Below are 14,919 nucleotides of genomic sequence, written 5' to 3' on the forward strand. Positions count from 1 at the left end.
TTTATACCATTCTCTCTGGGATCGATCACAACTGCCTGTGGCATGAAATCCATACACCAGGGCTACAAAGCTGGCCCAGGTCACACCTGAGATGGGGAAACAAAGGAGCACTTACTAGGACCCTTCACAGTGACAGCGAGTTCCCCGCTTCCGGCAGCCTTGGTATCAACCTTGAAGTCTGCAGTCTCCCGGATGCGGATACCTTTGGGCTGCAAGCCTCGGCCACTGGCCCGGCAGGCGTTTGGACTACAGGCTGCAAACAGAGTTTTGACATCAATTCAACCTTTCATTCGTTCGAGTTGAGCAAGCCAAGGTAACCTGGAGCCACCCGCCAAGAAAATGTTTGCTCTGCACAGGGAATCTGCAGCAGCTGCCCAAGGCCAAGGGTCCTGTTCAGGGAGCACACCAGGCTAGCAAATAAGGACACAACATAACTTTGTCCAGCCACACTGGGGTGGGGAGACTGGGGGGTGACTTTGGCAAAGAAAGGAGGAGAAGCACAGCCTGCATTCGCTGTGCTCCTGGAACCCGCTGAATCCTGGCGTTTATCCTCTCGGTGGTGAAGGAGAGTTAAATCTCATTTCCACACTCAAGGGTCCAGTAATTGGGAAGACCCAATTTTTTCAAGTCTACTTGGAAAATGTAGCACTTGAAAACATCTGACCGCGTTCCAAACTTTGGATCAGCCATTTTTAAAAGCCAAAATGTGATCATCTTTCGCATGGAGAGCCAGGGGATAGCTCAAAAAGGAACCCATTCGACACCCCCTCAGCCAAGGCAGACAAACATTTTACTGCTGTCAGCAGGTAATCAGAATGTGGGTGGCTATAAATACAACAATTAGCAATAAACACCCCTCCTCATTTGATTTCTGGATCTAGTTTAAAAAACTAAAGTCAGAAGTCTAAAAATTAAGGACCGAAGTAGCTTCTAATAATTTCTTACATGAGAGGTCCACAAAACGACCATTCCAGGGAGGTCATCAGAAGGCTAATAAAACACATCCCTGTACCCTAGGAATTCTTTGCCAACATAGGAGACCTTTTTAAGTACAGAAATGAGAAAGCGGGGGTAAAATGTCATGTTGTTGACTAAGTAGCTTTTCCTTTCTAAATTTAGCAATGCGCATTTGACAGTTTTCTCTATGCCAGGAGTGGGATCACAGACTCCAAAGGATGAAACTCTTTACTCCATAGAAGGAGGATAATGCCTCCTCTGGTCCTCCCCTCCCTACAACATCCTCAGCTCGCTGCTTGGCAGACAACTATTTCTGGAAGAGACGGACCCACACTCTAGGAGTCAGAGAAGATTTCAGGTGGTTTGTAGGCGAATATAAGTTGATGGCCACATTTTATGGCAAGTGACATTAGTTTTCCATTGTGAAAGGGGGATGAAGATTCTTTTTAATATAAAATCAGTTAAGTAGGAGAAGTACGTCAAAAGAAAAACCCAATCAATTAAATTCTAAACAGTACAAGTGACAAATGGACAACGCAAGAGATGAAAAGCATCATCCATTGAGTGAGAGGAAGTCAGAGAACAGTATCAGAACAGGAAAGCTGTTAAAAAAATGCTTTCTTGCGTTATGTCAAAGAGAGTTTTGTTTATGAATATGTTGGGTTGTTTTTTTTTGTCAAAAGGAGAAAAGTTGATCATACCAGAAATAAGTCACAACAGGATGACAGGACTTCCCGTGGAGGGTTTTAATGTGCCTTAAAAAAAACAACCACTCATGGAAATTCTGAACATGGGTATTAGTCTCAACATCAAAAGGGTAACTGCTCAGTTCATATAAACATGAAATGGAGCTGAAGGAAACCACTGAATTATCTACCACTTTGAGATGTTTTAGACAAGTTTCAATGTAATGAGTGGGCTTGGGGTCTAGCTGGCCAAGTGATGCTGACGTGTATACTGTCATGTCCTGAGGGCACCAAGAGCACGGGCCCAAGGTGACGTGTGCGGGAAGCATGGGAACTGGGAGGAAAGTCCCACTCAACCAGCCCTTACCCAGCGAGGAGCCTCTGGCCCAGTGCTCTCAGTTAGGAAGCCAACAGCTTTGGGGTCCAGGCTGACCCAGAGGCAGGATTCAGAAGAGGAAGCCAGCTCTACAGACGCAGAGACAGAGGACAGAACAGGGAAAGGCAAGTATTGGTTAGAAAAGGCAGCAGAGTTGGAAAACAAAACAAAACAAAAAGAACAACCAAGTCAGAAGGAAAAGAAGTCTAACATTAGAGAAAAAAATGCATGCTCTGGCTGCAGAAGGGGTTTAGCAGCAGGGTTAAGGGGTTGACAGAGACCTAGGTTCTCCTTGTGTACAGATGCCTGGTCTGTACTCACTGATGCCCTAATGTCATCTTAGCCTTGGTGTCTCCACCTGCAAATTGGAGAGGACCCCAGCACCTGGAACACGCTGACTGGGGTGACAGTTACATGCTGTGGTGCTGAGCACACAGCAGCCAGTAAAGGCCAAGCAGCGGGGGCCATGGGGCTGTCCCACAGCTGCTGACTTCAGCCACAGGGACCAATGGCCTACACAGTCTCAGTCCTGCAGCTCTCAGTGAGGACAACTCTCCTGTATGAGTGTTTTGGGGAGGATTCAGTCAGTTAATACAAGTGAAGCACTTGGGTCATTGCTCGGCTCACAGGAAGATATCAGTATGAATACCTTGAGGACAAAGCAAGCCACTTCCCACTGCAGGGACCCTGGCGGAAAGGGGACAGGTGCAATCCCAGCATGGCCCCCACTCTTCTCCTGGCCTCAGAGCTCAGCTGTGAGCACAGTCAGCCTCAAGGCCAGAAGCAGGGATAGCTGGTCACCCCAGCACTCACCTTCCCCGACCTGCACGACGAAGGGACTCTTGGGAATGGTGTCCCCCGCAAAGGAGACCTTGACCACGTGCGGGCCGGGCTGCACTGGTTTGTACACACACCGATACACCTGGTTTCCTTTGTCTTCCACCAGCAATTCCACAGTGTTCTTCCCCTGGGGATCCTCCACCTCAACACCAATGTCTCCCACACCAGCACCTGGAATAAAACAAGCACTCCAGGAGCCCCAGTCACCTTCTCAGAACACTCGCTGCAGATCAGCATAGGTGCAAAGTGCAGACGGGAGGAGACAGGCACTTAGAAGGTCCACACCGAGATGCTAACAACTGTTTTCTGGTTTGGCCAGGAGGGTCATTAACTTTCTTTTTTCCCCCATTCTCTATTTTTTAAATTTCCTACATTGAAAGAAAGGTGACATTTCATGAAATGTATCATTAAAAAAAAAAAGTGTGTGTATGTGTAGTATGTGTGTGTGTATTTAAACTTTTCTATCATTCTTCTCCTCACCCCCAAACCTGGTATAGAATTTGGTCTAGTAGAGATTTTTTTTTTAATCTTATTTATTTATTAGAGAGAGAGGTAGAAGCAGATGACTCCCAGCTGAGCAATGAGCCTGACATGGGGCTTGATCCCAGGATTCTGGGATCATGACCTGAGCCACAGGCAGATGCTTAATCAAATAAGCCTCCCAGGTGCCCTTAGTAGAGGATTCTTAAAACTTAGTTTCTTTGGAATAGTTATTTAGCTAAGGCAGAAATGTATACAGAAATTGATGGATTATTAATAATCAAACCCAAGCTTGAGTGTTCAGATCTTAAAGAAAAGCTGGTTTGGGGGGAGCACTTGAGTTGCTTAGTCAGTTAAGCATCTGCCTTGGGCTCAGGTTATGATCCCAAGGGTCCTGGGATTGAACCCCACGTTGGACTCTCTGCTCAGCAGGCAGCCTGCTTCTCCCTGTCCCTCTGCCTGCCGCTCCCTCTGCTTTTGCTCTGTCAAATAAATAAATAAAATCTTTAAAAAAAAAAAAAAAGGTAAGCTGGTTTTGAAAATCTATAAATATAACCAATACACTTGAAAAAGGGCACGTTTGTTGGCAGTGATTTGATTTAAAATATAAAAGGTCAGGCATCCCAAGCCCTGGGGTCCCCGAGGATCACCTAAGGCTCTGGAAGAAAGCCTGACCCACAATACCTGCTGTGTAGATATCGAAGTAGGTGGGCTTATTGGCAATGTTTCCGGCAGCTTCCAAGCCTGGGCCTTTTGCGGTGACTTTACTGGCATCTCCCTGTGCCTTGTCGACATTCACTTCAAATGGGCTCTTGGAGATGTGCTGTCCTGCAAAGAGGACTGTAACCTACAAGTTGAAAGACAGATGTAGTATCATCACTGCTCCCTGCCCAGGGAGACCCCACGTCAAGCCACATGCACGGACGATTTCCTCTTCCATCCTCCTAACTCTCCACTCAAAGGTGGCTGTGAACAGAAGCCCTACTTAGCCGGAGTGGGGTCCCCACCTGGCTCCATCCATCACACGGCTGGGCCTTGGGACATCACGTCTTTTACTGAACTAAAAATGCTTACATTGGATACAGGTGGCCTCTGTGAACAGGAGGCAAACCAACACTTCTAACTGAACTGGCAGACACTGGATCCTTTAAGACAGTTGCAGAAGGGGCCATGCTCTCCCCACCCCCACCCCCACCGAAGATAAGGCACAGTTCCAGGATTTCAAACTTACAGTCAAAATGTCTTTCAAGGGACCAAGATCACTCACGTGAGAAACAGTATAGATTTTCATTTAAAATTTGAGTCAGTTCTCATCTTTTAAATTTTAAGGGGTATGGAGTTGGATTTCATATCAACTGAACAAAATAATTACATCATACATGTTCCCTTTAGGATTTTTTTTTCCCCCCAAATTCCTGATGTCCTAAGGGTGTAAGAAAAACTGACAGTCAGAATTCCAGGTGACTTCACTAAAGGCCAAGGTAGTAGTAGGTATGATCTAGGTCTCAAAATATTGGGATGGTACACAGGGGTTGACTTATGTGTGCTGTTGAAGACTTTCTTTTAGGGAAAGCTATACTCTTGGATCACCCTACTCTCTTGCAAGACTCCCTGGACCTCTGTCCTATAGGCCAACTAGACACTGCTCAACAGAACTCAAAATGTTGCTGAGACAAAGGACCTGGGGGTTAGACCCCCATCATTCCTCCAGGTGCATAACTGGGCCATTGGACTATACTCAGCTGGCTCTCAAGCTTCAATATGGAGAGACCCTCCAGAGCACCCCACGGGGGATACTCAAGAAAGCATTGAAGACAAAGAATCCATAGCATCTATGGTCCAGGCATGTAGCTACAGCCATTTGTTACCCAGATGGGAGTTGAAAACCACCTTACACTGCGAAGAACTGAGCAGCATTCAACCTTCCTAAGATACCCTCTCACATACACACTGATGCAAGCCTAGAAGAGCAATCCCAGCAACGGCCATGACACCTCATCTTACTTTGTGCAACCCAGTGACCTTGGGCAGATACTCCACAGAATATGTCTTGTTCTTGTCACTATCAGGGGTCACTTGTGCCTAGGACAGAAAATGAACAATAGTTAGAGAAGGTGCTGGGTGTAAGTAAAAGTACGCTGTGCCAGCCAAGGCCCTGTAGTGAGCTGCCAGGTCGGGCGCTGTCCTGGCTCTCTCCTGCTCCATTGCTGCTGAAGGAAAGCAGCAGCTGAAAGTCACAGAAACAAAGTCACATGGCACAAATGTATAACCACGTCACAACTCCCCACTGTCTTAGGGCTGGAACTCAGCAGATGAGAAGGACCATAAAGCCAGTCACTTCAACCTTTAGTGGCTCAATAATTATGAAGAGCTTATGAAAGACCAGGCCTGGTGTCAGGAACCAAAAATAAAACAAATCAAGCATAATCCCTGCCCCAGTGGGGAAATAGACCACATTCCAGTAAACAGAATTTCAGATGGTACTAGGCACTAGGAATAAGTCTTAAGAAGATAAGAAGGAGGAATGCATGTGCAAAGGCCCTGAGGGAGGAACCAAGTATAGTCAGCCTGGGAAGAGAGGAGAGCATCAGTTTTGTTATTGTTATTTCGGTCATCGGCCTCTAAAACCTCAATTCACAAGGCCTTTGCTAAATCCAAAGAATCCTTTATTTTATTAAACATTGTTAAAAAAAAAAAAAAAAAAAAACACTGTGTCCTTGGGTATCAATTTCAATTACCTTTCAAGGCACAGTCCTTGGGCAGTTACTCTGACTACTCTAAGCCTTAGGATCCTCTTGGTAAAAAACAATTTTTACTGTGAGGTTTAATGAGGAAAATGGAAAGCACAGACCCCGGGCCTACCACAAGCCCCCAGAGCTCCATGGAATGGCAGCATCTTTCAACCTACCTCCTCTTTGTTCCCTTCTGGGTCCTCAACAAACACCATCACGTCTCCTTGCCCAGCACTGATGGTGTCCACAGTGAACTTGGCTGGCTGCTTCACCATGTTTCCTGTAGGCTCAATTCCTGCCAGGTTGACACAAGCACATTACAAGCTGCACAGGGCCTTGACAATGACCATTACTCACCATGTTTCCTTCAGGGAACTGAGAGAAGGGACCCAGCCCTGCAGCTGCCCTGTGGGAGACAGGGACACCTGGGACAGGATTATCGAACAGGTTGAGAACCCTAAATTTGTCCTTGTTATTTAATTTAATTTAGTTTTTTTTTAAGTAGGCTCCATACCCAGTACAGAGCCCAGTGCAGGTCTTGAACTCACGACCTTGAGACCAAGACCTGAGCTGAGATCAAAAGTCAGGTGCTGGGGCGCCTGGGTGGCTCAGTGGGTTAAGCCGCTCGCTGCCTTCGGCTCAGGTCATGATCTCAGGGTCCTGGGATCGAGTCCCGTATCGGGCTCTCTGCTCAGCAGGGAGCCTGCTTCCCTCTCTCTCTCTCTGCCTGCCTCTCCATCTACTTGTGATTTCTCTCTGTCAAATAAATAAATAAAATCTTAAAAAAAAAAAAAAAAAAGGAGTCAGGTGCTTAACTGACTAAGCCACCCTGGCACTCCTGCCCTTGTTATTTCAGCGATATCGGATTCTGGAATATTCAGAGCACTTCAGTCAGAAGTTTATAAAACTGCGAAAAATGATGCAGTAATCATCAGTGGGGTTTGCCCCAAGGGAGGTAACACAGGGGAAGGAGGCATGAGGTGTGGGAGAAGGGCTCGTTTTTCATTAAAGACCATTTTCTATTACTTGAAATGCTTAAAAATGGCCTTGGATCAATATTTTTTTTTTAAGATTTTTTTTTTTAATTTATTTGTCAGAGGGAGAGCGAGCGAGAGTGAGCACAGGCAGATAGAGTGGAAGGCAGAGTCAGAGGGAGAAGCAGGCTCCCCGAGGAGCAAGGAGCCCGATGTGGGACTCAATCCCAGGACGCTGGGATCATGACCTGAGCCGAAGGCAGCTGCTTAACCAACTGAGCCACCCAGGCGTCCCTGGATCAATATTTTTTAATTACACTATTCATTTTGAGCTGACTGAGCAAATTATTTTGAGATACTCACATGCAGGTGAAAGAAGTAATTTCCTTTATCCGGTTCCCCAAGGTTACCTTGTACAAAACCCTAGTACAGTATCCCAAGGATCCTGGCCTTGACACCGTCAGGACACAGAACATTTCCAACACCACAGGGATCCCTCATGCTAGCCTATAGCCATACACATTCCCTCCCCACCCGACCCTCTCCTTACCCCAATAACTCCTAATTCATTCTCTATCTCCACAATTTTATCACTTCTAGAATGTTACATAAATGGAATCACATTATGCAACCTTTTCAGTTGGCTTTTTCCACTAAGTATAATCTTTTGGAGGGTTCACCCAGATGGGTGCCTCTAGCAATAGTTTTTCTTTTATTGCATATTCCATGATACGAATGTAGCACCATGTGTTTAACCATTCACCCACTGAAGGACATCTGGGTTGTTTCCAGTTGTCTATTACTGATAAAGCTGCTATAAACATTACTGTACAAGGCTGTATCTGACCCCAAGATTTCATTCCTCTGGGATAAATTCCAGGGGGTACAACTGCTGGGTGGCATGGTAGTTGCACATTTAGTTCTTTTATTTTTTTAAAAGATTTTATTTATTTGACAGACAGAGATCACAAGCAGGCAGAGAGGCAGGTAGAGAAAGAGGAAGGGAAGCGGGCTCCCCGCTGAGCAGAGAGCTGGATGCGGGGCTCGATCCCAGGATCCTTGGGATCATGACCTGAGCTGAAGGCAGAGGCTTTAACTCACTGAGCCACCCAGGTACCCCTGTTTAGTTCTTTTAAAGAAACTGCCCAACTGTGTTCTCAAGAGGCTGCATTCCCACCAGCAATGGATGAATGATCTGGATCTGCTTTCTCTGCATCTTTGCCAGCATTTTGTATTATCACTACTTTCTATTTTAGCCATTCTGATAGATGTGTAGTGATTTATTTAAAAAAAATTTTTTTAAAAAGATTTTATTTGATAGAGAGAGAGCAACAAGCAGGGGGAGTAGCAGAGGGAGAGGGAGAAGCAGGCTCCCCGATCAGCAGGGAACCCTATGTGGGATTTGATCGCAAGATCCCAGGATCATGACCTGAGCAAAAGGCAGCCATTTAACTGACAGAGCCACCCAGGTGCCCCAGATGTGTAGTGATTTTAATTTGTATTTTTCTCATGGCCAATAACACTGAACATCTTTTCATGTGCTTCTTTGCCATTTGTATACCCTCTTCCGGGAAATGCCTGTTAGCATCTTTTGCCTATCTTCTAAATGGATTTTTTTTACCTACTGAGTTTTGAGCATTCCTTATATATTCTTCTTTGGATAAAGAAGTTCTTCTTTGGATAAAGTGGCTCTCAAATATTTTCTCCCAGTCTTAACCTTGTATTTTCATCCTCTTAACTACAAAGAGTTTTAAATTGCTTTAAAAAGTTTGAGAGCGTGAAATTCAACTGTTGTCTCACTAGGATTTTGAGTTCCATTTGAGGTGGTGTCAAGGTGGCCTGAGGGGTGGAGGCTGCGGTCTCTTGTCTTGCAAGAAGAGCAAGGTGGCCAAGTAGTACACCTTCACTGTGAGAAAGCAGTCCAATCCTCCTCTGCCAGGCCATGCTTCGGGGCACACTGAGGGACAGACCATGCTTCATGACATTTTTTTATGTTCTTAATTTTGGTGAAGACCAACACTGTATTTTTCCCTTAGGGATCATGCTTCGGTGTCAAATCAAAGAACTCTTGGTCTCGTCCTAGATCCCAAAGAATGTCTTCTATGTTGTTGTTGATTTTCTGAAGAAGTTTATAGTAGGATACGGTCCACTTTGGGTGAGTTTTTCTAGAAGGTGTGAAACTTACTGTTTCTTTCCTTTTTTTTTTTTTTTCTTTCCTTGGCCCAATTGCTCTGGAACCATGCATGGAAAAGGCTCTCTCCCCACCCCGCAACAACTTTTGCACCTCTACTGATGATCAGTTTGCACAGCTGCAAACAGTTCTGGATTCTGTTCCGTTGATCCTTGTGTCTTTCTACCAATATCACATGGTCTTAATTGGTATGCCTTGATGAGTCCTAAACTCAGGTACACTAACTCCTCCCACATTTTTCTTCTTTTTCAAAAAATCACTTTCCCTACTATAATTTCTTTGCCTTGCCATATATGATTGATTGGTTGACTGATTTTATTTTTTGCCATATATGCTTTAAATAATAATCTTTTCTGTATCTGTGAAGAATCTGGCTGGAATTTTAATAGAAACTATGTTAAACCTAAATGACAATTTGGGGGAAACTGCCACTTTACTCTCTGACTTCTTTTTTTTTTTTTTAAGATTTTATTTATTTATTTGACAGAGAGAGAGCACAAGTAGGCAGAGAGAGAGGAGGAAGCAGGCTCCCTGCTGAGCAGAGAGCCCGATGCGGGACTCGATCCCAGGACCCTGAGATCATGACCTGAGCCGAAGGCAGCGGCTCAACCTACTGAGCCACCCAGGCGCCCCTCTCTGACTTTTTCAATCTATAAAAACAGTACGTCTTTTCATTTATGTAGGTCTTTTCTTTGATATCTTTTTTGTAGTTCTCAGCATAAAAAGTCTTACACATTTTATTACATTTACACCTATTTCTCAATCTTCTGACTGACTGTCAATGATATGGCATTTTTGAATTTTGATGTCCTCATGTTCATTGTGGTAAGCCTGTATGACTGACATCAGAGCATACAGAAGTACAACTGATTTTTGTACGCCAACTTTATAACCTGAGACCTTGCTGAATTCACTTATCCAAGGAGAGTTTTGGGGCTTTGTTGTATTTGATCTTCTTTTGTTATAGATTCTTCAGGAATTCCTACACAGACAATTAAGTCATCTATAAACAGGGACAGCTTTATTCTCACTTTCCAATATGTGTGTCTTTTATTTCCTTCGCTTGCCTGACTGCACTCACTAAAACTTGCATCATGTTGTTGCATGGTGGTTAAGCATGGACATCCTTGTCCTAGTCCCACTCTTAGGGGGCACACTCAGTCTTTTACCATTAATTATCATGGTAGATGCTGACTTGTGGTAGCTACTCTGGATCAAATTTTCGGAGTTCTTATCATGGATGCCTGTTGAATTTGGTCAGATGCTTTTTCTGTACCAACTGATGTGATCATGTGATTTTCCTTTTTTAGCCTGTTAAGGTAGTAGGTTGTTTTCACTGATTTTTCCAATAGTGTGCCAGCCTTGCATTCATGGAATAAACTCTGCTTGGTCATGATGAAGAATTATTTTCATATATTGCTAAACTCTATTTGCAACTATTCTGCTGTATGCTTTTTTTTTTTTTTTTAAGATTCTGAGTAATCTCTACACCCAACATGAGGCTCCAACTTATAACCCCAAGATCAACAGTCGCATGCTCTACTGAATAAACCCACCACATGCCCCTATAGTTTTGTATCTATATTCACAAGGATATTGATCTGTAGCTTTTTTGCGGTGGGGGAATCACCTTTCTCTGATTTTTAGAGCAACACTGGCTTCATAAAATGAACTGGAAAAAAATAATAAAATAAAAAAATAAAATGAATTGGAAAGTGTTCCCTCCTCATACGTTCTGGAAGAGATTGCATAGAATTGGTGTTAATTCTTCTCTAAATGTTTGCTAAAATTCTCCAGTAAAACCACCAGGGCTTGAGATTTCTTTTCCAAGGGCTTTTAAACTATAAACTTGATTCTTTAATGGTTTCAGGGCCACTCATCTTTAATGGTTTCAGGCCCATTTCATCTTGGATGAGTGTTGGAAGTTTGTGTTTTTTCTGCAAAACATCTATGGTTGTTATACCTATTTTTTTTATACCATGTTCTTTCTTCCTATAATTCAAAGATTGCTTTTTTCCTTGTTCCCCTGCTGTCTAAGATGTAGCTTGGTGTGGATTACTTATTTTTTGGTGGCAGGAGGTAGGTAGGGGTTTTATCCTGTTTGGGTTTAGCTCAGCTTCTTGACTCTGTAAGTTTATGTCTTTTGCCAAAAGTGGAAGTTCTCTGCCAAATTTGGAAGTTTTCAGCCATTATTTCTTTGGGAGTTTTCAGCCCTGCCCTCTTTTTCCTCTCCTCTGGGTCCCCTGTGACATGAATGTTAGATGTTTTGTTATTGTCCCGTAAGTCCCTGAGACTTTGCTTGTTTCTTTGGTTTTTCAGTCCACTGGCTCTGTCATTCAGATGGGGCAATTTTTATTCTCTTTTTGTCCAGGTCATGGATTCTTTCTCTGTCCTTCCATTCTACTATGGAACTCATCCCCTGAGTTTTTATTTGAGTTCATTTTTCAGTTCTAAAAGCTTCATTTGGTGCTTCTTTATATCTTCTATTTCTTTGCTGAGACAGTCTATGTCCTTGCTGAGCTTTTCAATTTTTTGCTTGCTTGACATAGAGTTGTAAGCGCTTGCTGAAGCCTTTTTATAACAGCCACACTAAATCTTTATCAAATAATTCTAACAGTTGTATCATCTCAGCGTTGGCATCAATGGCCTGCCTTTTTTCATTCAGTTTGAGATCTTCCTGGTTCCTGGTGTGATGAGTGATTTTTTAAAAAAAACTGGGTATTATGTTATGTTATAAAACCTGAGTTTTATTTAAATGTTCTGTTTCAGATGCCTTTTATAATGCTGATACATCAGGGGAAGGGAGAGTGCATGCCTTGTTAGTGTCAATGCAGGGAGGAAGTCCAGGTTCCCTATTCAACCTCCACTGACACTCGAAATGAGGGGGGCTCCTCATTACTGCAGGTGGAAGTGGGAGATCCAGCTCCCCACTGGGCCTCCATCTGTGGGTGAAAGGGGTAGGAGCGCCTCATTGCTACTGATATCGTCTACTGACATCTCCTTACCGCTAGACTGTGGTCAGAATCTAGGCTCCCCACCTGGCTCTTACTGGTCTAAGTGGGGTCTGAGAGGTCACAGTTTTTCCTGGGATGCTTGGTTATAGAAAAGCAGTTAGCGTCTCACAGGCCTCTGTCCTGCGAGGCTGCCCTTTCTTGTCCCTCTGGCCAGAGAGAGCAGGTGTTTGTTTTTGCCTTTTGTGTTTCAGGTACGTGGCTTCCCCACACCCAGTCTGATATACAGCGGGGGAAGTAAGCCCAGGGAACTCACTACTTTGTCAGCCCCTGGGGCCTGGGATCTGGAACCCATTTCTCCTATTCCCTTTCAGAGTCTCCTTATGTTTATCTTATATAAAATGCCCAGGAATTTTGTCCTCAGCAGAGGTAATTAGGAAAAGTATTTCTACTCTATCATCCCAGAAGAAGAAGTTCAAGGAGTCCTATTTTAAAAGTTATTTTCATGGGGTGGCTCAGTTGGTTCAGCATCCGTCTTCAGCTCAGGTCATGATCTCAGCGGCCTGGGATCAAGCCCCACATATGGGAGGGTTCCCTGCCCAGTGGGCAGTCTGCTTCTCCCTCTGACCCCCTGCCCCCACTCCTGCGCATGTGCTCTCCCTCACTCCCATGCTCTCACTCTGCTATACAGACACAGAGAAGGGTCTACTGAAGCCCCAGGTACCTATCACCTCGACGCCACAACTCATGGCCAGTCCTGCTTTACATCTTCACCCCTACCTCTCCCCTCCTCCTGTACTATTTTTGGTACAAATCCTAGACCTCACATCTTTATTTTTTAAAGATTTATTTTAGAGGATGGGGGGAGGGGCAGGGGAAGAGAATCTTTAAGCAGACTCCCTGCTGATCCTGGAGCCTGATGTGGGGCTCCATCTCATGACCCTGAGATAACAACCTGAGCTGAAAGCAAGATTTAGACCCTCAACTGACTGAGCCACCCAGGTGCCTGTAGACCTCCTATCTTTAACCTATAATCATTCATCATGTATCTTTAAGAGATGTTTCTAGAATATCCACATCAAAAAAAATTATTAATTCCTTAAAACCATCAAATATTCAGTGTTCCTATTCCCTAGGACCCCTCACAAGGAAGGGTGCTCGTGGCGGGCTCTGCAGTGAATGCTTCACAGAACATGGGTTTTAGTAAAGCTTTCTGCTTAGCTCACAGAGGCATGCTTTCAACACACCTCACTTGCAAGCGAGCCCCCCACAAGGATCTGCTTGTGGCTGTAGGTCTGCCTCACTCCAGCCCTCCCCATCCTTTCAGGGAACGGGTCTCAGAAAGCAGATCTGCAAGTGCCAACCAGCCGCTAACTGTAATCTGGCTGCCGTCCAAAAGATAAAACTTAGAAAACCTCTCAATCCTTTCAGAAACTAGAGGATGAGGTGTGCTCTATGCTCTTTGGTTCAGTTGGCAAAAATGAAGCAACTGTGGCCACACGAGAGACAGAAAACTGCCCCTGCCCTCAGGTTCACCACGGGACAATGACATTATCATAAGGCCCTACCCATGTAGCTTCACAGGTGGCCCAGTGGCCTAAAATGACACTTGATCCTCCTACTTAAGAACAAAAAAGGGGCACCTGGATGGCTCTGTAGGTAAAGCGTTTGGCTCTTGATTTTGGTTCAGGTGATGATCTCAGGGTCGTGAAATGGAGCAAAGCATGGAGCCTGTTTGGGATTCTCTCTCTGCCCACTCCTCGCCAACACAGCCCTCCTCCACTCATACTCATTCTCTCTCTCAGAAACAAAAAGAGAGAAACAGACACAGAATTACCATATAATCCAGCAAAATCCCTTCCAGGTGTAGACACAAAAAACTGAAAGCAGGGATTCAGCTACTTGCTTATCGCGATCGCAGCAGCACTATCCACAGGAGCTAGAAGGTAGGAGCCATCCCAATGTCTACTGATGAAGAATGGATGGGCAAGACGTGGTATATCCACGCGTTGATGTGTATCATTCGGCTTTAAAAAGGAACAAAATTCTGACACATGCCACAACATGGATGAATGCTGAAAACATTACACTAAGTCAAGTAGGCCAGATACAAAAGTACAAACAGTGTAGGATTCCACTTATGTGGGGTACCTGGAGTAGGCAAATTCATAGAGACAGGAAATAGAATGATGGTTGCCAGGGGCTGGGGGAGCAGGGGAGGATAGGCTACAGTGTGATGGGATTTGAGTTTCAGTTTGGGAAGATAAAAAAGTTCTGGAGGTGGATGGTGGTGATGGCCACATGACACAGTGAGTGTACTTAATGTCACTAAGTGGTACATTTTAAAATGGTTAAAATAGGAAATGTGTTATGTATATTTTACCACAGCAAAAAAAAAAAAAATGTACCTATGCATACATACATACATATGGGGTGTGTATTTTTTTTTTTTAAGGTGTGTTTCTTCCACAAGGACACAAAACTTAAAAAAAAAAAAAAGACAGATGAGGGGCACCTGGCTGGCTCAGTCACTGAAGCATGTGACTCTTGATCTTAGGGTTATGAGTTCAGGCCTCATGTTGAGGTGTAGAGATGACTTAAAAATAAAATCTTAAAAAAAAAAAGGCAGATGAAGGAAACGGCAATGACCAGCCACATTCCTGACTGTAGCAAACAGTCATTTTCTAGAAAACAGCATCGTGAAAGGAAACCGTTTCCCATTAACAATGGGG

The 14,919-nt window shown here is 44.3% G+C and overlaps 1 protein-coding gene across 4 annotated transcripts in view; it reads right to left on the minus strand.

The window, feature by feature from the left end:
- The window catches only part of FLNB (filamin B), a 148,823-nt gene that overhangs the window by 65,135 nt on the left and 68,769 nt on the right, over positions 1-14,919 (minus strand). For all 4 annotated transcript variants that reach the window (XM_082738607.1, XM_082738606.1, XM_082738605.1 and 1 more), the window contains exons 5-9: positions 6,248-6,366; positions 5,344-5,421; positions 4,024-4,186; positions 2,833-3,030; positions 116-253 (exon numbers count right to left, since the gene is read on the minus strand). In XM_082738607.1, the coding sequence (XP_082594733.1) occupies positions 116-253; positions 2,833-3,030; positions 4,024-4,186; positions 5,344-5,421; positions 6,248-6,366 (696 nt within the window). The remainder of the gene's footprint in view (positions 1-115; positions 254-2,832; positions 3,031-4,023; positions 4,187-5,343; positions 5,422-6,247; positions 6,367-14,919) is intronic.

This window comes from Mustela nivalis, assembly GCF_964662115.1.
Source record: "Mustela nivalis genome assembly, chromosome: 1".
In the NCBI taxonomy this organism is placed as follows: domain Eukaryota; kingdom Metazoa; phylum Chordata; class Mammalia; order Carnivora; family Mustelidae; genus Mustela; species Mustela nivalis.